The sequence below is a fragment of the Crotalus tigris genome, unplaced genomic scaffold, assembly GCF_016545835.1.
Source record: "Crotalus tigris isolate CLP2741 ecotype Arizona unplaced genomic scaffold, ASM1654583v1 scf7180000024315.672297, whole genome shotgun sequence".
NCBI lineage: Eukaryota > Metazoa > Chordata > Lepidosauria > Squamata > Viperidae > Crotalus > Crotalus tigris.
The window spans coordinates 73,517-101,469 of record NW_024100487.1 but is presented as its reverse complement, the minus strand read 5'-3'; the positions used below and the strand labels follow the sequence as shown (position 1 = coordinate 101,469).

The window sequence follows — 27,953 nt, the reverse complement described above, 5'->3', positions numbered from 1 at the left end:
AGAACCGGGCCAAATAACAATAGCCGTGAACCCTTTCTCTCCCACATCCAAGCTTTGTTTAAATACAGACATCATGTTCATCTTTATTTCCATTGGTTAAAGCCATCCCCCCCCCTCCTTATCCTCTGAGTAGCCATGCAATACAAGGAATAGATGTCAACCTTATATGGATATATTGTCGACAAGGATCAGCTCAGTTAATCATAACTAACGTTGTGTTTTTTGGTCCAGGTGGTGCTTGTGCACACGCATGTGCACACACACACACACACACACAAACCAATACCCCAACCATTCTTGGCATCAATCTGAAATCTTTCTCATGACGTGACTTGTGCAATATCCAAGATTTTTGCTGGCTAGATTCAAAGTTGGCTGCCTGAATCTCCTTTCTGCTCAGTGTACATTGGCTTTCTCCACTCACCCACACTATCAAGCAGATTAATTCTTTCTGAAAGAGTGAATTGTGTTGCTGACAGCAAAATAAAAACCAGCAAGGTGAATGGCTTCTTCTTGGATTAACTTTTCAAACTAACAACAAACGCTGGCAGCGAAATAAGCACTGGAGGGCGGAGGAGCTATGCCGTCGGTGAAGAAGGTGCAACTATTTGGGGGGAAATTCATTGCTCAAGTTCTGGTTCGGTTCCAGTCATAACAGAAGATCCAGGTCCCTCCATCTAGCATTAGATTTGGAACATCGGCTGCATCAGATGGCCTTTGAATCAATTTGAAGCACATCCATGTTCTATAAGTCAGTCCAAAACTAAACATTTTCTCAGTAAAGTTTAAAAAAAAAAACCTCACATGGATGGAAAACGCATTTAGACGTACATCATAATATGATAGAAAAATGTGCTTGTGAAATATACAAGTTGGTGTAGATATCTGCAAAGGTATTCAACTGTTGAGACTCTAGAAAGAGTACAGAGAAGAGCAACAAAGATGATCAGGGGACTGGAGGCTAAAACATACAAAGAACGGTTGCTGGAATTGGGTATGTCTAGTTTAATTAAAAGAAGGACTAGAGGGGACATGATAGCAGCATTCCAGTATCTCAGGGGCTGCCCCAAAGAAGAGGGAGTCAAGCTATTTTCCAAAGCGCCTGAAGGAAGGACAAGAAGCAGTGGATGGAAACTAACCAAAGAGAGAAGCAACCTGGAACTAAGGAGAAACTTCCTGACAGTTAGAACAATTAATCAGTGGAACAATCTGCCTCCAGAAGCTATGAATGCTTCAACACTGGAAGTTTTTAAGAAGAGACTGGACAGCCATTTGTCTGAAATAGTATAGGACTTTTTTCACATCATTGTGACCAAAACTGGATGCAGTATTCCAAGTGTGGCCTTACCAAGATGTTGTAAAGTGGTATTAACACTTCATGTGATCTTGACTCTATCCCTCTGTTAATGCAGCCCAGCACTGTGTTGGCTTTTTTTGGCAGCTACAGCACACTGCTGGCTCATATTTAAATGATTGTCCACTAGGACTCTGAGATCCCTCTCACAGTTGCTACTATTGAGCCAGGTAACACCTATACTATATCTTAGTATACTATAGTATATAGTATATAGTTTATAGTATAGTATACCTTCATCTTAGTTTAAACTTGAGACTTCATACCACAATTACTTCTCACAACCATTCTGACTGTGTGGCAGAGGAACAATTTGGGTCGTATGCTGTTAGTGGATGAGATTATACTTTCCAAACATGGACCATAACCCACATAATTTATAATAATGTTGGTTAGTATAGACACTGTGGTCTAAACAAATATAGAGGCCTTCACCTTGAGGCATGTTGCGATTAATGATGTCTTATGATGACACTTCTGATGAAAGACTCCAAATGTATTATTTGTTAATGCAGTGCCTACAACATAGTGTGTCTTGTTTAGTTTTGGGTAAGTAAGTTGTGGGAAACCAGCTGTTACGGTTTACTAAACATATCTTCTGGAAAAATTCAGAGACCAAGCTACGTGAGCATCTTGAGTCCTGCATGTCCTTCACTGTTGAATCTTTTTGGTGGTCAAGCCAATGGCTGGCAATGCTCCATCTCACTAGGGCAACAGCTGCATGATGGGACTTGGTAAGGCCTACCACACCATTTCCAAGGCTGAGCAGCTGCTAATATGAAAGCTGATCATGGGTGGGAAACAGATGGTTATTTGTGAGAAAACTTTAAGATTGGTAGTGGTCTCTTGGTCCAAAAAGGGTAGGAGTAACTGGCAAGTGGCTTACAAATGATGCGCATCTGAAGAGAAACCAAGTAGGATAACTGTGATTGTCCACGGAGTTAATTTCATGCAGAGAAATCATTTCTTTCTTTCTTGTCCAATCTTGGTTTCTCATAGCTGTATCTCAGAAGGAAAAAAAAAATACAGCAATGGAGATTGTGAGGTAATTCTGGGGTGTCTTTAGCATTTTGTTGTTATTGTTGTTGTTAATTGTGAAGTCGTGTCTGACCCATCACGACCCCACGGATAACGTTCCTCCAGGCCTTCCTGTCCTCTACCGTCTTCTGGTGTCCATTTAAGCTCACACCTACTGCTTCAGTGACTCCATCCAGCCATCTCATTCTCTGTCGTCCCCTTCTTCTATTGCCCTCAATCTTTCCCAGCATTAGGCCCTTCTCCAGTGAGTCCTTCCTTCTCATTAGGTGGCCAAAGGACTTGAGTTTCAACTTCAGGATCTGGCCTTCTAAAGAGCAGTCGGGGTTGATCTCCTCTAGGACTGACCGGTTTGAGTGCCTTGCAGTCCAAGGGACTCGCAGGAGTCTTCTCCAGCACCATAGTTCAAAGGCCTCCATTCTTTGTCGCTCGGTCTTTCTTATGGTCCAACTTTCACAGCCATACACTGCAACTGGGAAAACTTTAGCATTAGTGCTCAATAAAAGAACACAGTTCCTATTATTCCCTAAGGAGCTGGTACACCTAGGTTATCAATTTCACAAGCATCTACTAAGGATATTTATAGGTACAGTCTTGTATAGACTACCCTTCCATGTATTTTGAACTCCATCCAGTTGTTGTAATCAAATTCACTGCTTTGCACCATTCTGAAGGGAAAACTTTGTCCATGAGCCAAAATACTTGTTTTGTTTTCACAGGTTTAAAATGTGGAAGCGAGTTTTCTGAATTAATTTTGTACTTCTTCGGTAGGCAAATTTAAGTGTTGATATGTAGTTAGCTTCTAGATTCCATATGAGCTTAAGGAACATTTTCAATATTACATATGGAAATCCTCTATTGTATAAAAGTTGCTTCACTGGAAATGCATTAATTAATAGATCACTTTGCTCATTTGTCATATATTATCCACCAGGCCTTCTATTATACATCCATTCTTCTCTCTCCTTCTCTGTCTGTCTGTCTGTCTGTCTGTCTGTCTCTCTCTCTCTCTCTCCCTCTCGCTAGCTAGCTAGCTGGTCCATCTGTCTGTCTGTCTGTCTGTCTGTCTGTCTGTCTCTGTCTGTCTGTCTGTCTGTCTACCTATCTACCTATCTATCTACCTACCTACCTATCTATCTATCTATCTATCTATCTATCTATCTATCTATCTATCTATCCAACCTTCTATATCTATCCATCCATCTCATATTATTATCTATCCATCCATCCATGTATCCATCCATTATTCTTGTATTCTATCTGTCTGTCTGTCTGTCTGTCTATCTATCTATCTATCCAACCTTCTATATCTATCCATCCATCTCATACTATTATCTATCCATCGATCTATGTATCCATCCATTATTCTTGTATTCTGTCTGTCTGTCTGCCTGTCTGCCTGTCTGCCTGCCTGCCTGCCTGCCTGCCTACGTACCTACCTACCTACCTACCTACCTACCTACCTACCTACCTACCTACCTATCTATCTATCTATCTATCTATCTATCTATCTATCTATCTATCTATCACCTCTGTTCTTGTGGACAGAGAAAATGGCCTATGACACAAGATGTTTTGTTTATCATCGATTCACAGTTGCTGAATGGAAAAAACTAATAATATTTCATTGTTATGCTTTTTAGAACCAAATTAATACTAATGAAATGTTCTGAAACTTTTCCATTCAAGATAAAACCTTTCAATCTTTTCCTATTTGGGATTGTCCGCAGGGTACGATCAAAAGAAGTCAAGATGGAGGCCCCATATCTGACCAAAGCTTTTCCCGTTTGTGTGCATGATGCACATTAAAAAGGGGATGGTGGTAGAAATTGGATTGCACTTTTGGACCATACTTTGCAGACACCCCTTTGGACACACTCACCGTTTCATTGAGTATGCTTACTGCTATTTCTTTTTCTTTTATGAATCTCCAGGGCCAAATGGCACACTTCAGAGAAAGTCACATGGACAGAGTTATTTCTTCTGAAGCAACAGAACACTTTGGATGGGGTGGTAGAGGAGTTTGGAGAAAGCCCAGTTAAAAATTAGATCCCTGGAGAATTTAACCAGGCCCATCTGGTTCCCCCCCCCCCTGCAAATAAAAAAACACAAAAAAACAAGGGGAACGGTAATAGTAATAGTAGTAAAGTTGGAAGGGACCTTGGAGGTCATCTAGTCCAACCTTGCTCAGGCAGGAAACCCTACACCATTTCGGACAAATGGCTGTCCAGTCTCTTCTTAAAAACTTCCAGTGTTGGAGCATTTACTGCTTCTGGAGGCAAGCTGTTCCACTGATTAATTGTTCTCACTGTCATGAAGTTTCTCCTTAGTTCTAGGTTGCTTCTCTCCTTGATTAGTTTCCACCCGTTGCTTCTTATCCTGCCTTCAGGTGCTTTGGAAAATAGCTTAATTCCCTCTTCTTTATGGCAGCCCCTGAGATATTGGAATACTGCTATCATGTCCCCCCTTGCCTTCTCTTCGTTAAACTAGACATGCCCAATTCTAGCAACCGGTATAGAACAGGGGTCTTCAAACGTGGCCTTTTATGACTTGTGCACTTCAGCTCCCAGAATTCCTCAGCCAGTGTGCCTTGCTGAGGAATTCTGGGAGTTGAAGTCCCCAAGTCATAAAAGGGCTACGTTTGAAGACCCCCTGGTCTAGAAGAATTGGAACAAAAGGTTTCCCTAATTTACAGCAGCAGCTACAGCTGGAACCGAGACTCCTGCTTGATCTCCTGTACTTTGTCCCTTTTTTAAAAAGGAATCATACCAAAAAGCACACACTGTCCTTGTGATGTGGTTTGTTCATTAAATGCAAAAGAAACACACATGCATTTGAAAGAAGAGTCTAGATGTTCAGGCTTTTCCCGTTCTTGCAAAAGAGAGATTAACGTTGAGAAGCTTAGAAAAAGAACAGACAGAGATAAAAGGAATGTGTCTTTTATTTACTTTTCCTGGGTAGAAGCAAGTTGTCACTTTCTCTCCTGTGACTCCCATATAAAGAATTATGCATGGTTAATGCTTGCTGAATGAAGCTGAGCATTGTTCTGTTGATGTTGGTTGGCTTCTTCCCAAGAGGTGTCAAAAATAATAATAATCAAGTCTGCCAAGAAACCTGTTTCTCTTTGATGGTTATTGCAGCCATTTTGGCTTTGTTGTCTCCCTTCCCTGTCCTGGCTTCTTCAAATGATGCTAGTTTATTTTTTGCAATGCTGAATTGTTAGCAATGGTAGCAATTCTTTGCATCTGTGAGCCCAACTTGATTAACCAAGGCCAGGGGTAGATAACCTTGGCTCTTTTGTGACTCGTGGACTTCAACTCCCAGAATTCCTGAGCCAGACACGCTGAGGGAAAAGGGAGAGGTTTCCAAGCTGAGACATGCTGGCTCAGGAATTCTGGGAGTTGAAGTCCATGAGTCATAAAAGAGCCGAGTTGCCTACCCCTGACCAAGGCATAGAGCAGGGGTCTTCAAACTTGGCCCTTTTATGACTTGTGGACTTCAACTCCCAGAATTCCTCAGCTAGGCACACTGGCTGAGGAATTCTGAGAGTTGAAGTCCACAAGTCATAAAAGGGCCAGGTTTGAAGACCCGTGGCATAGAGCAAGCGTTAAGGGAAGAAAGGATCTCTACAGATTGTTACTGTGTTTGTCTCTCATCTGACTAAGAAAGATGATTAAGGGATTGGAGGCTAAAACATATGAACGATGTTTGCAGGAATTGGGTATGTCTAGTCTAGAGAAAGGCAGGAGTAATGGGTGACATGATAGCAGTCTTCCAATATTTGAGGGGCTGCCACAAAGAAGAGGAGGTCAAGATGTTCTCCAAAGCACCAGAAGGAAGGACAAGAAGCAATGGATGGAAACTAATCAAGGAGAGAACCAGCCTAGAGTTAAGGAGAAATTTCTTAATCAGTGGAATGGCTTGCCTTCAGAAGTTGTGGATGCTCCAATACTGGAGATATTTAGGAAGAGACTAAACTAGCCATTTGTCTGGAATGGCCTAGCAACTCCTGCTTGAGCAGGGGGGTTGGACTAGAAGACCTCCAAGGCCCCTGTTATTATTTATTCCGATCTATTATTAGTTAAATGAATCTCCCCAATCTTTCTCTGTTGGGCTTCCCTTCTTAAAGTTGTAGTTCAATAGATAGAAGGATGGCTTTCCTAATGCGCACACACCTAAGTCACTCAAGTTTTAAATGGAAAAAAGTGCATGTTTGAATGAGTTGATTACAATTGTTGATTTATTCAACTGTCTCTGGATTCTGGAGATTCTCCATCATGCAGGTCCTGGTTATCCCAAAGTCTTTTTATTTCTCTAAAGGCAAGTGGACTTTCTTGGTTGTTGTTTTCTTTTCTTTGAAAATGTTTCGTTTCTCATCCAAGAAGCTTCTTCGGTTGTCTTTGGAAAATAAGTCCAAAAGATTGCTTCCCAAAGACTTTTGGACGTAGAAATCTAGAGAGATCAAGGCTGGCACGCTGAAATGGATAAGCCATCCAAATGTGCTTTCTAAATTGCCGATTGTTTAAACACAGAAATGCTTGGGGGGGGGGGCGGTATTGATTTGACTGAGAATTTAAGCAACTGGACACAAAGGTTTAATATGGAAAGTTCAACACCAAGTCCCTTACAATGAATGCATTTGCATTGGTGGAGCTCCAGAGATAGAGGGCAGAGCACAAATGTTGTTTTAATTTTATGATCTGTTATATATTGACGGTAGAAGAAAGAGAGAAAACAGTACTGCAAATTAGATAAATGGCCTTTGAGGATCCTTGTATTTAAACAACCCATTTTCATGTGCTGTCAGAATCCAAATGTAATGTCATCTGAACAAAACAGTACAATAGAGAATTGCCTATGTGGATCAGATTGGAGTCATTTTTAGGGCTGACACAAAAATATGATCTTCGTTTCCTTTTAGATCTGTTTTTTACTCTATTTTGCAAAACATGGATGGTCTTATTGTCCTGCAGTTTGTACTCTGTATCCTACTGTGGCCTAATGGCTGATCAGTACATTATTGCTGTTGTTATATGGTCACTTATCAATTCAGGACCCACAAGAAAACAACTGACACCAGAAGTTAAAAAAAAACCATGATAAATTAAGAATTCTAAAATAGATATGGTTAAAGTATTATATCTTTTACACACAGAGACACACACAGACACTGACATGACACAGACACAAACACCCCCCACCCCACCCCACCCCCACACACATGCAAAATTCATTTATTCAGAGAAATAAATTGGCATTGGTTAGATAGTAACAACTGTAGATAAAGTGAACCCAGATCACTTGGAATTCAGACAAGGAAGAAAATGATGAATTGCAATAGGGCATTTTTATAATAAGCTAATAGAGTAAAATATGGATAGATACATCACTGAGATAGTCATTGTTTGAATGGGATTGCCCTGAAATACAGTTGTTGGAAGAGCATTGAAGCTTGCCAGAATTGAGTCTTTTCTGCTATTGGAAATTCTTATTTGGCTGAAATTCCTAGCTTGGTTGAAAAAAAGAAAAAACAGGTGAGGATTTCCAAGCACAGCTATTGGGTTATGATAGCCAAGTCTGATAGATATCTGTTATCATTCATAGATAGTTTTGTAAATTCTATGTTTTGCATCCAAGACAATGTTATTGTGAGCACCGTATTCTTTCCCCTCCTAAGTGTGATGTTCCGGAATTGAATGATTCATCACTTCTGCTTATGCTCAGAAGCGTATCTTCTAACGAGGGTTTTTGATAAAATGAAAACCCCCAATAGGAATTTTGCTCTCCAAGTTGGCTCTGGACTGTCTTCTGGTTTATATCCAAGTCTGGCAATCAAAGCACATTGGAAGATGGGATATACTTCTGACTTTCTAAATTGTAACATGCTTCAGCGAGGTTCATTCCACTGATAACGTTTGATATCAGTCACTCAGTGAGATGAGTTGTCCACCTACTTGAATTGCGTATTTGCCTGGATCAAGGAAGGATGTTACCGTCTTCTCTTCTTTACATTCCATAGAAAATGGAATAGAATATCAGAGTTGGATTTTGGGGGTCCTATTCCAACAAGAAAGAATGGATGGAAACTCATCAAGGAGAGAAGCAATCTGGAATTAAGGAGAAACTTCCTAACAGTGAGGACAATTAATCAGTGGAACAGAAGTTGCCTTCAGAAGTTGTGGGTGCTCCATCACTGGAGGTTTGTAAGAAGAGACTGGACAACCATTTGCCTGAAAGCAGGGGGTTGGACTAGATGACCTCCAAGGCCCCTTCCAGCTCTGTTCTGATTGAAGAAGCTTCCTGTATTTTAAATAGTATACTATCTTCTTATTTCTTTTTTTTCTTTTGTTTTTCTTTTTTTGTTTTTTTTTTGTTTTTTTTAAGATATGAGAAATGTAAAGGTGTTGGGATGGCCTGTATGAGGAAAAAGACTTAAATAATTAAGTGTCGTGAAAATCTTAACCAGTAAGAATGTTTTGAATATTGTGGGGAAAACAAATTTAAATAAGAATTTTAAACAGGATCTATGATAAGACAATCAAGATGATGAGTCAAGATGGTCAAGATGGGGTTGAACTAGATGACCTCCAAGGTCCCTTCCAACTTTATTATTACTATTATTATCGATCATCGCACAGTCAGCCAGATGTTCAGACTGGATTTGGCATTTTGTCTACCTATCGAGTCCTTACCCAGGACCTGGGATAGGCAGATCTGGATGTTTGATGGTATTACAGGTATCGTCGCAGGATGGAAGCAGTTCCTAATAAGGCTGCCTTTATTATTATTATTATTATTATTATTATTATTATTATTATTATTATTATTATTATTATCAGTTAGTTAAGAAGCTTTACATCAATGTGGTTATTATTTGAAGAAATATTAGAAAAATGTTTATATCTGATTGTTATTTATCCACATAACAAGAATTGTATTAATTCAAGGATGCCAAAAGAGAACATTTATGGAAGAAGAGAACATCAAGCAAAGCTATTCTGTGGACTATAGAATTATAGAAACTAATTGTTATTGATTGTTTTTAAGTATAAACCCAGACAACACGATGTTTACCAAATATTAGGGTGATTATGTCAAATAATAATAATAAAACATATTAAAAAAAACCCGACCAACCAAAAATGAGAAATTGGTTTTAATACCCTTTATTTTTTTCAGGCAAATAATAGTTGGGGTATCCAATTAAATACTACTGTGTTATTATTTTATTTTTAATTCAAAACCTACCATGTATTCACCTTCAGGGGTTTCATCATGCTAAACCTATACACATTCATATCTGGCATAAAAGAGAGAAATTTTTAAAAATATTAAATACAAGTATCTACAGGACTGACAATCACAAAGAAAGCATTGTTGAAGGGAAAAAAAATCATCCAACTTTACAAATGACAAAAGCAGTCACAAAAAAGATTTAGTACATATGGATGGGGAAAAAAATAGTATTGACCATGTTTACATTTGGCACATTCAGGTCTAAAAGATATTTCTTCATTTTTTTTTTAAAAAAGAAATATATATACATTATATATTATTCGGTATCCTTAGAATAGGAAGATATTAAATACAAATAAATCCAACAACCAATATTATAAACATACATCTTTGGGGTATTAAGATGAGGTTGCTTTTTAAATGGGCAGCGTTTTAATAAAACTCTGCATCAGATTTCTATGAAATGAAGTTCTCCAGCTGTTGCCCATCATTCAGGTTCAGGGGTAGTCAACCTTGACTCTTTTATGAGTCATGGACTTCAACTCCCAGAATTCCTGAGCCAGCCATGCTGAGGGGAAAGGGAGAGGTTTCCATGCTGAGCCATGCTGGCTCAGGGATTCTGGGAGTTGAAGTCCAAGAGCCAAGGTTGCCTACCCTTGTTCTAATTGGAGAACCTATCGGTTGGAATTAATGGAAATGAAGACCGATATTTATAGAGAACACCATACTTAGAAGGCTATGCTATGGAACAGTCATGTATATAAGGGCTATATAAGGATTACCCAGTCTACATTAAGGTTGGATCCAAATTCACGAATACTAGTCCAATCCATCTTCTATCAGTCTACTCATTTCTAGTTCCAGAATTTGAGATTAAACAAACAAACAAACAAAACAATTCCAGCTTTCATTGTTAAAGGGTGTAACCATTAATGCCTGACATCAGTGCATTTATTTCTCTTATTAATTGATTGGGGAAGAGTCTAACCCCCCCCCCCAAAAAAAACTGTCAGTACCCACTCTTAGAAAGCTCAAAACTGAGGCCGGGATTGATCCATTTTCATCATTTAAGAGGAAGGGTGACCAGAAACAGATAGATGATGTTAGGGATAGATAGATAGATAGATAGATAAATAGATAGATAGATAGATAGATAGATAGATAGATAGATAGATAGATAGATAATATAGACAATAGATGATAGATAGGTAGAGTTAGATATAGATGATAATAGATATATAGATAGATGATGATAAATAGAGATAGATAGATAGATAGATAGATAGATAGATAGATAGATAGACAGACAGACAGACAGACAAATAGATGATGGATAGACGATAGATGATAGATATAGATTGAGATAGAGATGATAATAGACAGAGATGATAGATGATAAATATAGATGATAGATAGATAGATAGATAGATAGATAGATAGATAGATAGATAGATAGATAGTATAGATGATAGATGATAGATAGGTAGAGTTAGATATAGATAAATATATAGATGATAATAGATATACAGATAGATGATGATAGAGATAGATAGATACATAGATAGACAGACAGCAGACAGATAGATGATAGACGATAGATGATAGACGATAGATGATAGAGATAGATTGAGATAGAGATGATAATAGACAGATGTTAGATGATAAATATAGATGATAGATAGATAGATAGATAGATAGATAGATAGATAGATAGATAGATGGATGGATGATAGATAATAAAACAGACAGACAGACAGATAGATAGAGATATAGGCAGGCAGACATGACAGCTGGAAATTGCCTTGTTCAGAAATAACCTATATGGAAAGATCAAATAAGAACACAAGAGGTAGCTTTAGTGTACGAAGGCTACATTAATATCTTGATTTCTTAATGGTGATCTCATGATACCACATAAGCACCAATTTGGCAACTATTCTATCACCCTCCTTGCCAGTGCCAATTTGAAATTACTCAAAAATATCCACAAGGCATGTTGGATTTAAGTTCTTGAATCAAGATGACTGTTGGAGATTTCCAGGGGTTGAAAGCCAGAACATCTGGGGCAGGCTGTTCTAATTTCATGACTAGGACTAAATATAATTCATCCTCTCTTTATCCCAGTATACCTAATTATTGGCTTCTTTACTCGTGTGTTCTTATGGTGGCTAGAAAGAATTTATGCTATATGGAAAGCCATTTTCTGTTAAGTAGTGTAAAAGCTAATCCTGGCAAGATCAGAAGGAAACAGCTTGACACCAGACTGATATATTACACTAACAAAAAACAGGTGGTAAACTCTTCCTCCCAACCAAATGCAGGACATATCAAATTTGTTGAGCCACCAAGAATTAATCTTGAGTTCAGTTATAGTAGAGCTTACAGTTACTGGAATTTTTTTTTTCCAAACCACTCCCCTAGATTTTGTAATAAACATTCTCCTTAGAAATCAGGATCTTTAATTCATTTCCAGCATGACTTCCTATTCTTGGATTAGCCAAGAAGAGCTTAAGAGCATTTGCAGATTCCACTTAGAGATCAATCTTTCCCCTTTGAAGGTCAGACTTGAGCAAACTTTACTAGAGTATCTTTGAAGAGGTTGACCGCTGTGCCTTGAAATTAAATATGTCATACTATAATGTACTGTAGTTCGCTCTCCGTGTTGATTTTGCTTACAGAAATATTTCTACACTGCTCCCCAAAATTTGTGGAGGTCCTGTCTTCATTAGACTTCACCGAGAAGCATGACAGAGAACAGATGAGCAGTTGGAAGACTTATTCATTCCTTTATGATCAGCGGAAGGGTTAGAAAAGCGGAAACACCATCTTCTGTAGATAGAAGTTATTGCAAGGAAGGTTAAAAAGGGAGGCAAAGTAAACTTAATAATAAAAATAATAATAATAGTAAAGTTGGAAGGGACCTTGGAGGTCATCTAGTCCAACCCCCTGCTCAGGCAGGAAACCCTACACCATTTCGGACAAATGGCTGTCCAGTCTCTTCTTAAAAACTTCCAGTGTTGGAGCATTTACTGCTTCTGGAAGCAGGTTGTTCCACTGATTAATTGTTCCCACTGTCAGGAAGTTTCTCCTTTGTTCTAGGTTGCTTCTCTCCTTGATTATTTTCCACCCGTTGCTTCTTGTCCTGCCTTCAGGCGCTTTGGAAAATAACTTGATTCCCTCTTCTTTATGGCAGCCCCTGAGTTATTGGAATACTGCTATCATGTCCCCCCCTTGTCCTTCTCTTTGTTAAACTAGACATACCCAATTCTAGCAACCATTCCTTATATATTTTAGCCTCCAGTCCCCTAATCATCTTTGTTGCTCTTCTCTGTACTCTTTCTAGAGTCTCAACATCTTTTTTACATCGTGGTGACCAAAACTGGATGCAGTATTCCAAGTGTGGCCTTACCAAGGCATTGTAGAGTGGCATTAATATTTCACATGAAGTATTATGCTTATACTTACATAGGCTGATGTTACTCTTGTGGAGGTTGAAAACGTTAAGAGAACTTAGGTTAAGTGTCTTAAAAAGAGCACACATGCATTTGTCTTTAGGCATGCTTGTTAATGCAAATTGCAAAATTGGTTATGCAGTACATATGAGAACTGGGAGTTATTTGTGTGGGAAGGGGAACATCTGTTTGGGAAATGTCCTGCAGAAAGCATACACTGACCCAGGGAGGGGTCAACCACAACAGATTTGCTAGCTGCTTCTCAGTTTGCATGAAATGCTCTGTGGAGAAGCACATGGCTTAGGTACAGTTCACACACAACCAAAATGTTATCGGAGGTTGCTTCTTGAGTGGGCCTCAGGGAGAAATTGGTTGATTCTGAACTTTTCAGACCAGAGTAGAGACTCATACTTTTGTGCATGCTTATTTGACTCATGCTCCTCCAATGAATATTCTGCTTTATGGGGTCGCCTTCCTTATTTGTCCTTCTTTGAATTCCGCAGTGCCAAAAATCTACTAAAGAGTCCAACATCCATAAATAAGGAATGTGTATACACAAATTAGGTAAGACGGATCCAAGGTCTGTATTGCTAGAAATAGCCATATTGTTGGGTGGTCTTCAAAAAAAGTGACAAGCTGATGCTGAATTTAATTAAGCTGAACATGGGGGTAAATCAGAAAATGGTAAGAGTTGAGAAGTACACATTTTTCATCAATTGTCTCATTGATCAAAAATTGGAGGGAACCGGTGATATAGCTGCCAACTGCAATTTCATGTCCTTTTCCCCTTGTATTTCATCTCCCATGCTGCATAAAAAGCTGGTTATTTTGCTTAGGATCTACCAGAAGATTCCAAACATATTGAGATGAATGTCCCCAAAATATCCTTTCTGACCTATCTTCTCAGTGCAAGAAATTGAAATAAATTTAATGGAGAAGACTTAATTGTTGGTACCACTGAAGATACAGCTCCCTCTTATCATACTATATAAACATATGTCATGAATGGATTATATCACTACAAAGGATATTGGCCAAAGCAATGAATACAATGGTTTACAGCCATCTGTATTTGCTTGGATACGTATCTATATATTTAGACAGTAGTAGCCAAAATTGTGGAAACCTTTTGGGAAAAATGTATTTTTGAGGTTTGATGGCTAATAACACCACTTTTTTGGGGGGAGTAGTACCATAAAATTATATATCAATGGAAAGATAATTTAATTGAGAATGCAATGCAACAAAGTTTGTTCAATTATCTGTATTGTATTCTATGAAAAGTTATAGCCCAATAACCAGAAAAAGGAAACACAACTTGCTTAAGTTGATATCAGGTAGCTTTCCTTCATCTGATTGTAGCCAATGAGCATGAGTGTTTAGAGAGCCAATCAGGTGTCATCTTCTTTTGGCAATGAGCCAATCAGATCACAGTAGGATCTAATTTTTGATGTCCTGTATTGAAGCTGAGAGGAGGACATTTGTCAGTATGTTATGTGATGGCTATCAAGTTGGTTGGAATTTTTTTGTGTTCTTTCATTGAGTGAGCTTGTAAAATGTAATAAAATTAAAGTAGTGGTGCAAAGAGTTTTCTGGTTGCCCAGAAAGCAATATAAAATAGTATTATTAAGTGAACAAGGCTACAGTTATAAAGAAATTGGAAGGAAAAAATGGTGGAAACTTAACTAAAGGTGGCATTTCTATTGTACACTTTTCCCAAAAGGTTTTGGCCACTACTATATCTGTACTGATAATGTTCCTGTCATTATGGAGGTTACGCTCCATAATGTGTGTGTCTCTGAGTGTCACAAGGGAGTATTTCATTATTTTTTTTCAGATTCAATTTAAGACATTTTCAAATTCTCAATGAGTTCAAATGACTGATGTAAATCTATCAACCTATTATTAACTCTATTCACTGTGGCTTCTGTACGCACCATTGTATTACAGGTGAAATATGTAATAAAATAAATTATTGCAACTTCCAGAAAATATTTATTCTCATATTACTTTTCTCCTTCACTTGATTTTATGGGCTTAGTAGTTTTGGACTGCATGTATGTATCTTTTTTGAGGTTCCATTTTATACAAATACACAATGGAAATTGAATACTCATGATTTTGGCTAACTGAACATGGTAGATGCCACAGCAGTGGTGCTATTAGCCTACCCCAGTCCTCCTTCCCCAACTGTGTTGTCCCATAATTCCTAATCAGCATGATCTTTCTGTGACATTAATGCAGGACATTGACTTGAAGTTGTGCCTCCACAAGAGCTTGTTTTTCAACACAACGTACCGTAAACAAAGAATCACACAGACACACACAAAATCATATATGTAGATGACAAAGTCACTCTTTGTCCTAACCCTCTTTCCTCCCACCTTGCAAGCTGGACATTCAGTGCTTCATCATTTGTTTTCCGTATCAAGAAAACAAAGATGACCTCAAAACATGGTGGAACACCCTCTCTGAAGGCTTAGAGTGTGAAAGCAAGGCGGGATCAATAGGTTACTTCACAATGGACATCTTTTTGGACTTGGTCTTAATTGTCTGGTTTTAGCTTAGAGAGTCTGGGTGTCCTGAACTTTTATCGAGCGGGCTTGATTACTGATCCGCTCTACTCTCAGCAAGGAAAGAAAACCACCTGATAAAAATGAATCCCTTGATTGAGGGTACAAGATGGCAGTGGTGATGATGATGAAGAAGAAGTTTGTTGATCAAGCTTGGCCCTTAAGATCCGGGCCACTGATTCCTGCGGTTCCTGCTTTTTCGGCTGTTGAGAAGAGCCTTTAGTTTGCCATAGTCCCCTCTCATCTTTGTGGAAGCGTCAGCCTGTTGACCCAGTTGCCGTGTGTCTTTGCAATATTGATTAATCATCTGCAGTTCAGAGTGGCTGAAAGATCCAGCCAGGTCCTTTGGGTGGAACTGCAAGGTGTGGAGTGGACTGGCCCAGGTCCATGGAGACCACTTGTCTGTCATGAAGGCCACGGTGTCTGAATCCAAAACCTTGAAGTTCACCTTGGCAATTGTCTGCTTGAAGCCGTTTTCTGTGGCAATGCAGTGGTATGTTCCACGGTCAGCTTCCTGCACCAGACGGATTAAAAGCCCTTGTTGAGTGGCTAGGATTCTTTCACTGAGTTTCACCTAGGGCAGTCAAAAATATAGATATATATTTTCAAAGTTTGTTATTTGCTATTAATACATCGTTTGGTTAATATAGCTTACTATTAAATCATTTACTGCTAACAACTGCACCAAATAAATGCATTCTTAAGACATCATTTAATTCATCAAACTAATAAATAAATTATTAACCAATCTTTTTTTTTTTTTCTTCATCAAACATTGTATTTGTATAAAACACTGGGGTGTTTTTTGTTTTTTTTTTAGTTTTTCTTTTAGTTTTTCTGCACTGATGGACTTTCAGTTTGAGGAAGCGTTTCATTTGACATTCAACTAATACGATCAATTAATAATATAAGATGTAAACAGACAAAATGACTTTTAACTAATGAAAGCAGTGCACGTAATGCTCCCTTTAATCTGTGTGGTTTGGATTTATTCAGACACCGATAATCAGTAGTATAAAAGGCTATCTTTCCCCTCATAGAAAGAATTTATAAGTAATAATAAAAAAGATCCATTCTATTTCGCTAAATGAAGACTATTTTCCCCTAAAGAATTACCCTATATATGACGGAGCTGAAATTTGAAACTTTGGGGACAAAACAATAATGGAAAATGTGATCCTTCATTCTGTCGGATTATATTCTTATTTCACTCGTAACACTTGGAAGCAGTTAAAAGAAATTTAATTTTGGTGTCTCAATTGTGAATGCTCTGTTCTATTGTTTGTTCCATTTGTCTGAAACGGTATACGGTTTCCTGCCTGAGCAGGGGGTTGGACTAGATGACCTCCAAGGTCCCTTCCAACTTTTTTATTATTATTATTATTATTGTTATTGTTATTATTATTGATGATGATCATGACACAGTCAGCCAGATGTTTGGACTGCATTTGGCATTTTGTCTACCTATCGAGTCCTTACCCAGGACCTGGGATAGGCAGATGCGGATGTTTGATGGTATTACAAATATCGTCGCAGGATGGAAGCAGTTCCTAGTAAGGCCACCTTTTGCAATTGACTAATGGCGAATTTGTCAATGCCAATGGTGTTCAAGTGGTGCTCCAGTTGTTTTGGGATTGCACCCAAGGAGCCTATTACTATTGGTACTACCCTTGCTTGCTTTTGCCACAGTCTTTCTATTTCTATTTGTAGGTCTTTGTATTTTGTTATCTTCTCCGGTTCTTTCTCTTCTATTCTGCTATCTCCAGGCACTGCCACGTCCACTATCCAGACTTTTTTGTCTTTTTTATCGACAATTGTTAAGTCTGGGGTGTTATGTTGCGGGTGCTTGTCTATTTGAATTCTGAAGTCCCAGAGCAGTATATTTTTCTCATTTTCTATGACTTTCTCTATTTTATGATCCCACCAGTTCTTGCTTACAGGCAAATGATATTTCTTGCAGATCTTCCAATGCACCATTGTTGCTACTTTGTCATGCCGCTGCTTGCAGTCAGTCTGTGAGATCTTCTTGCAGCAGCTTACCAGGTGGTCCACTGTTTCTTCAGCTTCTTTGCATAATGCTGTCTTCATTATTATTATTATTATTATTATTATTATTATTATTATTATTATTATTATTATTATTATTATTATTATTATTATGGATCATCGCACAGTCAGCCAGATGTTCAGACTGGATTTGTCATTTTGTCTACCTATCGAGTCCTTACCCAGGACCTGGGATAGGCAGATGTGGATGTTTGATGGTATTACAGGTATCGTCGCAGGATGGAAGCAGTTCCTAGTAAGGCTGCCTTTTGCAATTGACTAATAGCAAATTTGTCAATGCCAATGGTGTTCAAGTGGTGCTCCAGTTGTGGTGCTCCTATTATTATTATTATTATTAATAATAATAATAATAATCTTGAAAAAAAGATCAGCTTTATGATAAGTTGACCTTCATTGCCTTTCCATGAGGTCACTCACCTCTTTCCTTCGGTCATTGTCCTTTTGGAGAAGCCATTTAATAGAAGCTTGTGGAGATTTAGGTGTGCACTCAAGGAATGTGGTGTTGTTCTTGACTCCATATTGGATGACCTCAGCTGCATTTCGATAACCTAGAATGTAAATCAACTTCATCAATTTGAGAGTCATAGTTGGGCCATTGGCGTTTGGTGCAATAGATGCCGCATCAAAAGATCGGAATAGCACTTGGATGTCATAAATAATGAAAGTAAAGAAACCTAATCAAGCAGAGAAGCAACCTGGAACTAAGGAGAAACTTCCTAACAGTAAGGATAATTAACCAGATGGAACAACTTGCCTTCAGAAGTTGTGGGAGCTCCATCACTGGAGGTTTTTAAGAAGAGACTGGACAGCCACTTTCTGAAATGCTATAGAGTCTTCTGTTGAGCAAGGGGTTAGACTGGAAGACCTCCAAGGTCCCTTCCAGCTCTGTTATCCTATCCTATCCTATCCTATCCTATTTTCTATTCTATTCAACATTTTCTATTCTATTCTATTCTATTCTATTCTATTCTATTCTATTCTATTCTATTCTATTCTATTCTATTCTACTCTACTCTACTCTACTCCACTCCACTCCACATTTTCTATCCTATCCTATCCTATCCTATCCTATCCTATCCTATTCTACTCTACTCTACTCTACTCTACTCCACTCCATATTTTCTATTCTATTCTATCCTATTCTATCCTATCCTATTCTATTCTATTCTACTCTACTCTACTCTACTCTAGTCCACTCCACTCCACTCCACTCCATATATTCTATTCTATTCTATTATATTCTATTCTATTCTATTCTACTCTACTCTACTCTACTCTACTCTACTCTACACTCTACTCTACTCTACTCTACTCCACTCCACTCCATATATTCTATTCTATTCTATTCTATTCTATTCTATTCTATTCTATTCTATTCTATTCTATTCTATTCTATTCTATTCTATTCTATTCTATTCATTAGAGTACTAACCAAATGCTTAGGAATGAGGGGTGTGTACCATCATAGTACACAGGAAGTTCTAAGAAAGATGGTATTTTGTGATGTCACTTCTAAAAATTCGCTGAATCCCTTTGCTATGGCGCCAAGAGCTCCAATGACTATTGGTATTAGAGTTAACTTTCTTTATTCCAAAGTCTTGGAATGCATGTCTCCATTTTGACTGTCTCCATTTTTTTCAGCAATGTAATCATTTTCACTCCCCCCCCCAACTTTTCAATAATAACAGTGTTCCATGCGATGTGTTTCAGGGGTCTGTCAATGTGTTCTTTCAAGCCTGCCAAGACTGTGATCTTTGCCTTTTCTAACATTTTTTCCAGGTGTGTAAACTTTCTGGGTGTGGTTTTATAAGGTTTTAATTAACAGGAAAGCCATTTTTAAAAAATAACAGAATAACAGTTGGAAGCGACCTTAGATGTCTTCTAATCCAAGCAGGAGACCCTATACCATTTTGGGCAAATGGCTGTCCAGTCTCTTCTTAAAAACCTCCATTGATAGAGCACCCATAACTTATGAAGGAAAGCATTCCACTGATTAATTGTTCTCACTATTAGGAGATTTATCCTTGGTTCTAGGTTGCTTCTTTCCTTGATTAGTTTTCATCCGCTGCTTCTTATCCTGCCTTCAGGTGCTTTGGAGAATAGCTTGACTCCCTCTTCTTTGTGGCAGCCCCTGAGATATTGGAAGACTGCTATCATGTCATCCCTAATTCTTCTTTTCATTAAACTAGACATACCCAGTTCCCGCAACTTTTCTTCATATGTTTATTCTCCAGTCCCTTATAAAATAAAAGCACCAATGCCTGATTTTTACAACTCTGATGTTGCTTACAGTCATTTGCTATTGTCATCCTGTCTTTCTTTTTCAGGAGCTCAACCCTGACTGCTCTTTAGAAGGCCAGATCCTGAAGTTGAAACTCAAGTCCTTTGGCCACCTAACGAGAAGGAAGGACTCACTGGAGAAGAGCCTGATGCTGGGAAAGATTGAGGGCAATAGAAGAAGGGGACGACAGAGAGTGAGGTGGCTGGAGGGAGTCACTGAAGCAGGATGCGTGACCTTAAATGGACTCCAGAAGATGGTAGAGGACAGGAAGGCCTGGAGGAACGTGGTCCATGGGGTCACAATGGGTCAGACATGACATCCCAACTAACAACAACAAAGCATGGGGATTAATCTTTATTGTTTCTTCATGACAACAGCCCTGTGAGACACGGGGTGTGTCCGAGGGAAAGAACGACCAGCCACAAATATCCCACAGTGTTTTTCTTTTTAAAGAAGACATTTTTGCAAAATCTTCAAATGCAGCAGGATTTAAAAAAACAACAAAAAAACCCACCATATTTAATTATTTTGTAGCTGGAGGCTTTGAAAAGAAAAAAACACAGTCAGACCTGCACGTGCAAAGAAGTATTTAGGGTACAAAAGGAAATATATATATATATATATATATATATATATATATATATATATATGTATGTATGTATGTATGTATGTATGTATGTATTATGTATGTGTATATATATATATAATATATATATATATATATATATATATATATATATGTTTTCTGAGGTTTTCGCGGGTGTTTGTATGTAGGTCTTTGGTTGTTTGGGTTTTCTCCCACGTAAAATTGGAAGGGTCTTGGCGACGTTTCGACGAAGTCCCATTCGTCATCTTCAGGCTGGTGTTTTCAGCTTCGTGCTTCAAGCAGCACGAAGCTGAAAACACCAGCCTGAAGATGACGAATGGGACTTCATCGAAACGTCGCCAAGACACTTCCAATTTTACGCGGGAGAAAACCCGAACAACCAAAGACCTACATATATATATGTATGTATGTATGTATGTATGTATGTATGTATGTATGTATGTATGTATATATGTAGGTCTTTGGTTGTTTGGGTTTTCTCCCGCGTAGGTCAAAGGCAATTAAGAGGCAATGATTTATGCTCTGTTTTGATTGACTGAGAGGCTTTTCATTTAGCTGACTGCCCCACAGTAAGTTGAAAATACTCAAAATAAGGCAAATTTTCAGATAATGAACTGGTCATGTTGCTTTTTTAAAAAAAGATGGAAATAACAGTTTGAACTTTCAGGGCAAGAGATGAATTTCCACCCTCAGCACGAGAACCATCAAACATTCATAAATATATCTTCCTCTCCTAAAAACTTATTCTGGAAATGAAAAGCAATCTAAAGAATTAACTGCGAGAAAGGTGGTTTGTCTATCTCTTTTTAGAAATACTTCTCATTATACGTAAAACGTGACAGCTTTATATATCATCTTAAATGCTGGAATCCAAGACAGATTATTGTTTTCCAGTTAGGGGGAAGAAAAAACGGTCTAAGCATTAAAACATTTTTAAAAAAAGGAAAAAGAGAGTAACTTCTTATTTGTTGAATGTGTTTGTTTGGGCTATGTTCAGCTTCCTTTGTATTTTTGAAAAAAAAAAACTACCTTCTTTAGAATTTTGGAAAAGCTTAAGATGTATCAAGCCTCCTTCCCTGTTAGAAATAAGACATGAAAACCAAAATACAGGCAGCCCTTGACTTAACAATCATTTGTTTAGTGTTTGTTCGAAGTTACAATGGTATTGAAATTAGTGACTTATAACTTTTCCACACTTACAACTGTTGCAGCATCCTGATGATCATACGATCAAAATTCAGACGCTTGGCAACTGGCCTGTATTTATGACGGTTGCAGTGTCCTGGGTGTCTGTGTGTGTCATTTTGTGACCTTCTGACAAGCAAAGTCAATGGGGAAAGCTAGATTGACTTAACAACAGTGTTACTAACTTAACAAACTGCAGTGATTCACTTAACAACTGTGGCAAGAAAGATCATAAAATGGGGCAGTATTCACTTGAAACTGTCTTGTTTGGCTACAAAAATATTAGGTTCATTTGCGGTCGTGAGGGAAGAACTATTTGTAGGTTTCGTTTACGTTGCTGAAAAACCAAACAAAAGCTTGAATTTAAATTGCTTATTCAGGACCGTGTGGATAAAAATGATTCAGGAAGTTCCCTGACCTTATGACCAATACGGTAAAATCGAGAAACTAGTCCCAGGGTGAGCAACCTTGGCTCTTTTATGACTCATGGACTTCAACTCCCAGAATCCCTGAGCCAGCCACGCTGAGGGGAAAGGGAGAGTTTCCAAGCTGAGCCATGCAGGCTCAGGAATTCTGGGAGTTGAAGTCCACGAGTCATGAAGGGACCATAGTTCCCCCATGCTGGCTCAGGAATTCTGGGAGTTGAAGTCCACGAGTCATAAAAGAACCAAGGTTCCCCACCCCTGCCCTATATCAGGGGTCCTCAACCTTGGCTCTTTTATGACTTGTGGACTTCAACTCCCAGAATTCCTGAGCCAGCATGGCTCAGCAAGGAAACCTCTCCTTTTCCCCTCAGCATAGCTGGCTCAAGAATTCTGGGAGTTGAAGTCCACGAGTCATCAAAGAGCCAAGGTTGCCTACCCTTGAACTAGTCAAACTTTAAATGCTCAAGGAGACGCTTTCATTTGTGGTGTCACATTGGCCAGTATGGTATGGTTTTTAGAAGAACACTCATGCTTCATTAAGTTAAATATGCCCTCAAGAACATGCCACACAAAGGGAAGGAAAAATGTGACACATTTATGGGTACTCTGCTATATTTACCAGGATATGAAATGGCCACTATGATTCACTCAGAAAAATGACCATTTTCTTTCCAGAACCAGGCCATCTTTCAGTTTAAAATTACCTTTGAGGTTAAATCCCCGGCACTGAGTCATAGGGTTTCCATGTCTCACGTCTTGTCTTCGATTCCGCCTATAAAGGAAAGAAAAGTGGTGTAGTTGCAAATTTTCACCAAATAGTCAAGTATTGATAGTAGAGAGTATTTGCAGCTCAGGGTTGAAAATGAGGGGTCCTTGATGCCCTCTGAGCTTGGTAGTTTTCTTGCAGATGTTTCATGACCCAACTAGGTAACATCACCAGTGCTAGAACGGAGTGAAGGTTGTGGAGGAGGAGGAGGAGGAGGAGGAGGAGGAGGAGGAGGAGGAGGAGGAGGAGGAGGAGGAGGAGGTCGTGGTGGTTCTTGGTGCTACCTGACCTTGATGGTTTTCTTGCAGATGTTTGATGACCCAACTAAGGAACATCCATCAGTGCTAGAAGGGAATGGGGTTTGTGGAGAAGGTGGTGGTGGTGATGGTGGTGGTGGTGGTGGTGGTGATGGAGGAGGAGGAGGAGGAGGATTGTAGGGTCCTTGGTGCTCTCCGAGCTTGATAGTTTTCTTGCAGATGTTTCATGACCCAATTAGGTAACATCACCAGAGCTAGAATGGAGTGGAGGAGGAGGTGGAGGTGGTTGTGGTGGTCCTTGATGTTCCCTGACCTTGATGGTTTACTTGCAGATTTTAATGACCCAACTAGGGAACACCATCAGTGCTAGAAGGGAATGGGGTTTGTGGAGAAGATGGAGGTGGTGGTGGTGCATGAAAACAATTAAGCTCAGAGAATCCCAAGGATCCTACAAATAGCCAAGTGTTTGTTAGGATTGAAAAACACTCTTGACTTTTTATTTTTTTTTTTTTTGTTAAAAAACAAACTACGAACCAAGTGGATCAAATTCATTCCTTTGGCTAAAACTCACTTCTCTACCTTACATAAAGTTTCATGTAATTCAATAACACATTCATGCTTCATTATTGTGCTATTTATAGATTTAGAACTATGTAGTCGTATTTTCAGCAGACGGAATGAAATTGGAGGAATTAGGGACACATTGCACTACACTGAGTTTTATTGATTCCATTGGGTTTATCCAAGAACAATTAAGTCAAGAGATAATCCATTGCCTGATGCTTCACAGGTAGCAATATGTATATAGCAGTTGGAAACCTTTTGTTTCCATGATTTTAAAGCAGTGGTTCTCAACCTGTGGGTCAGGACCCCATTTGGGGTCGAACGACCATTTCACGGGGGTCGCCAAACAACGCAATCCGCCATTTTTTCCCCCTTTTCCTTAGCTGTGCTACTCCCTTTTATTCTATTGGCTTTTGAAAGCCAATAGAATAGACTCTCTTGAATAGAGTCTAATTCTATTGGCTTTCAAAAGCCAATAGGAATTGTCCAGGCTGTCTCTGCCCTGCTGAGCCCACCAAAAGTCCCATTCTGCAAATGGTGCTGCACCAGTTGAGTAGTCCTTGACTTACAACCGGTTGAGTAGTCCTCAACTTACGACCGGTTGGGGGTCGCGGCATTAAAAAGGTTGAGAACCACTGTTTTAAAGGATGTAACTCTTTAGCTTGGAAGTCTGATTCCTTTTGGTGGAATAAATATCCAGAAAGCCATAGAACTTATAGTGGTATATTTATAGGTGTCCATAGACAGGGCAAATACCAACCAGCATATTATGTATGATACAAGTCATGGCACAGACTTAAAAAGTGTGGAGCTTGTATTGTGACATCACAACCACAGGTCCCAAAGGTGCTTTTTCCTGGAAAAACAAAGTCCAGTTGCCTTTTGAAAAAGCACCTTTGGGACAGCCATGGCTGAGATGATTGAGAATCTCCATAGACATCACAACAACATATAATTTGGGCATCTCTCTCTGGTTAGGAACGGGGGCTTGTTTTGATTTTAGAAAACCCAGCACTGAAATGATAAACATTGCAGACCTTGGTTAGATTTCCCAATTATTTTTTTTTTAAATTACCATTCCCATCCTGGGTACAGGATGGTAAGGAAAACCCAACAGCTTTTTTAGCAAGTACATCTTGATGTTCTGTTGTGATCTCTGGCCAGCTCCCTCATTCTGAAGGAACATTTGTTTTCCTTTTAGCATTATTGTGTGTCCATTAAAAGAATCTGACCCGGTGCTAAAGCATTTCTCTGCAGCAGTTTCTTTTAAGCCTTTTACCACTAATGTTGAAAGACGATTGCAGACAGAGAACTAGTCTTTGTGGGTGTCTTTCAGAAGTGGAAGGGAAACAATGGAAAGAGCTATTTCAAAAAAGAGCGTGGCAATTTGGTACGTAATTATACCGTGACATGAAAAATATTTGGCAAAGATGCAGAGGGGTTTTTCACAACACGGCCACGCTCAGACGTCTCGCAGTCATGTTTGGGAACAAAACTTTGTAGGCATCTGTAGGGCACAGAAAAGAGACAGAACAAAATACTGTCTGCACGAAGGAGTTACTACTGGTGTCTAGACTTCCAGACTTGTCTTTTTCTCAATATATATATTCTTCTTCTATATATATATTACTAGATACAGGAATTAATTTCCTAAAAATGTAAAACCCAGACTTCATTATCTATTGCATTTACTTTTTTCCCACCAGAGCAAGCCCAAATATTACTCAAAAGGAGATGATGGGCTCTGTTGTGAGGACCGGGGAGATATTCAGATATTTGCAGACATTTTTCAATGTTCAGATCACATTTTGGCAAATTCTGAAACGTGCAGCAGGCAAACATCTTGTTTCAGAACAGCAAGCATCCTTGGAATTACAGTTACAATAGGAACACAAGGAAAAGAGGCCTTTAGTTTTCTTAAAAAAAAAAACAACAACCTTTCAAGACAAACAATGCTGGCTGGAAAACATCTCGACGGGCAATCTGACTCTTTCAAAATTTTAGAAGCCGTGGAAGAGGGTCCTGTGACCTCGCCACCACGTGAACAAAATGTTAACCCTCCCAACTGCCTTTCTTTCTGCCAACCTTATCTGTTGGCTTATCCTCATTCACCTTTTGCTCGTTGGATAAAATCTGGAGCAGGAATTGCCATCCCAGGCACAGTAAGGGTCTCTGGCCAGACAGCAGTCCGCACAGGCGGTCCCATAGATGTGGCAACGGTGCAAAGACACCTGGGTGACGCCTTCATCGGAGCTCACGTACAACTGTTGCTGTTTGAAAAGCAAGGGAGAAGGTGGTTTGTTTGTTTTTTTTAGCTTCTGGAACTGCAGGAAGATGTCTAGCTTGAAAGCAACAAATAGAGATATGCCCAGTGATGGGATTCAGCTAGTTTACACCACTTCAGCAGAACTGGTAGCTAATTTATTGTTGCCCAGGCCCAGAACGGACTTCCGGAAGCGGCATCCACACAGAGAACCAGTTGTTCACATATTTGAATCCCATCACTGGATGGATGGATGGATGGATAGATAGATAGATAGATAGATAGATAGATAGATAGATAGATAGATAGATAGATAGATAGATGTTACCTAGCCTGGTAATGAAACATTTGGAAATCAACCCAAAAGCCACTTCAGCAGAACTGGTAGCTAATTTATTGTTGCCCAGGCCCAGAACGGACTTCCGGAAGCGGCATCCACACAGAGAACCAGTTGTTCACCTATTTGAATCCCACCACTGGATCTGCCCCCTTGATTATTTCCAAGGATCACAAAGCCGAGAAGTGGATCACTAAATAACAAAATGAATGCAGGGAGCTCTCTGGTTATTATTGTGCGACGTGTCCTTTTTAGTAAATGTTTAAGAAATAGGCTTAAAACTTTCAAAACTTTGAGGGTAATGGTTCACCTGTCAGGAGAGTCCTTCAAGAGAATATGAGAGCAATATGTCTGCCTGCCTGCCTATCTGCCTATCTATCTATCTGTCTGTCTGTCCGTCCGTCCGTCCGTCCGTCCATCCATCCATCCATCCATCCATCCATCCATCCATCCATCCATCTATCTATCTATCTATCTATCTATCCATCCATCCATCCAGTGGTGGGATTCAATTATGTGAACAACTGGTTCTCTGTGTGGATGCTGCTTACAGAAGTCCATTCTGGGCCTGGGCAACAAAAAAATTAGCTATCGGTTCTGCTGAAGTGGCTTTTGGGTTGATTTCCAAATGTTTCATTACCAGGCTAGGTAACATCTATCTATCTATCTATCTATCTATCTATCTATCTATCTATCTATCTATCTATCTATCTATCTATCATTTATCTATCTAATCTCTTGGTATTTCATCCCCATCTGTCCACCCTACTAGGAAGAACGATTAGTATGCTGGATGCCCTCTTTCACTTCTATAACACATTTTTGTCATGTCTCCTATGGCAAAATTCCTACGTTACATGAGAAACGAAGGGTGCACATCTGTACGTTAAATCAAGCCTCCTTCAAGTCAGCTTTGACTTCTGATAAGTACGCCCTTTCCTGAAAACAATATCAAAGTGATTTGTGATTGTCTTCTGGACTCTTAGAAGCTTCTTAGTCTCGTCTCTCATTCAAATTTGACCTCTTTAGCTTTGTAGTTTTTTTTCAGGATTAGACAAAATCAGCAGGTTTATGTCTACTTATTGATATCTCCCTACCTCTTATTAACTCCCTTGATTTTTGGTTCCAGTGAATTTGGATGTATCTCAAAGTTTGTATTTGAATCAAAGAGATATCAAGTATACATGCTATGATCACTGCTCTATGAGTCTCTCTCCCTCTCTCTCTCTCTCTCTCTCTCTCTCTCTCTCTCTCTCTCTCTCTCTCTCTCTCTCTCTCTCTCTCCCTCTCTCTCCCTCCCTCCCTCCCTCCCTCTCTCTCTCTCTCTCTCTCTCTCTCTCTCTCTCTCTCTCTCTCTCTCTCTCTGCTTTGGTACATAGTACACACAAAGTTGGGCGGTGGTAGACATGAGTGCCACCCTTTCAAAACCCTTCTCAGTAACGATCTTATCTTTGTCATAAAACACATTCTTTATCCCCCCCCCAATCCACTTCATAGATTGATTACTCAGCTGTGATATTTTTGGGGGAAATTAGCAAAAAAGTGTTCATA

At 39.1% G+C, this 27,953-nt stretch overlaps 1 protein-coding gene across 1 annotated transcript in view; it reads right to left on the bottom strand.

The window, feature by feature from the left end:
- Positions 1-14,903: 14,903 nt before the first annotated feature.
- SEMA3C (semaphorin 3C) overlaps positions 14,904-27,953 on the bottom strand; it is a 79,549-nt gene continuing 66,499 nt past the window's right edge. The window contains exons 12-15 of the mRNA XM_039325006.1: positions 25,915-26,072; positions 22,920-22,987; positions 18,135-18,265; positions 14,904-16,224 (exon numbers count right to left, since the gene is read on the bottom strand). Of these exons, the coding sequence (XP_039180940.1) occupies positions 15,811-16,224; positions 18,135-18,265; positions 22,920-22,987; positions 25,915-26,072 (771 nt within the window). The 3' untranslated portion in view covers positions 14,904-15,810. The remainder of the gene's footprint in view (positions 16,225-18,134; positions 18,266-22,919; positions 22,988-25,914; positions 26,073-27,953) is intronic.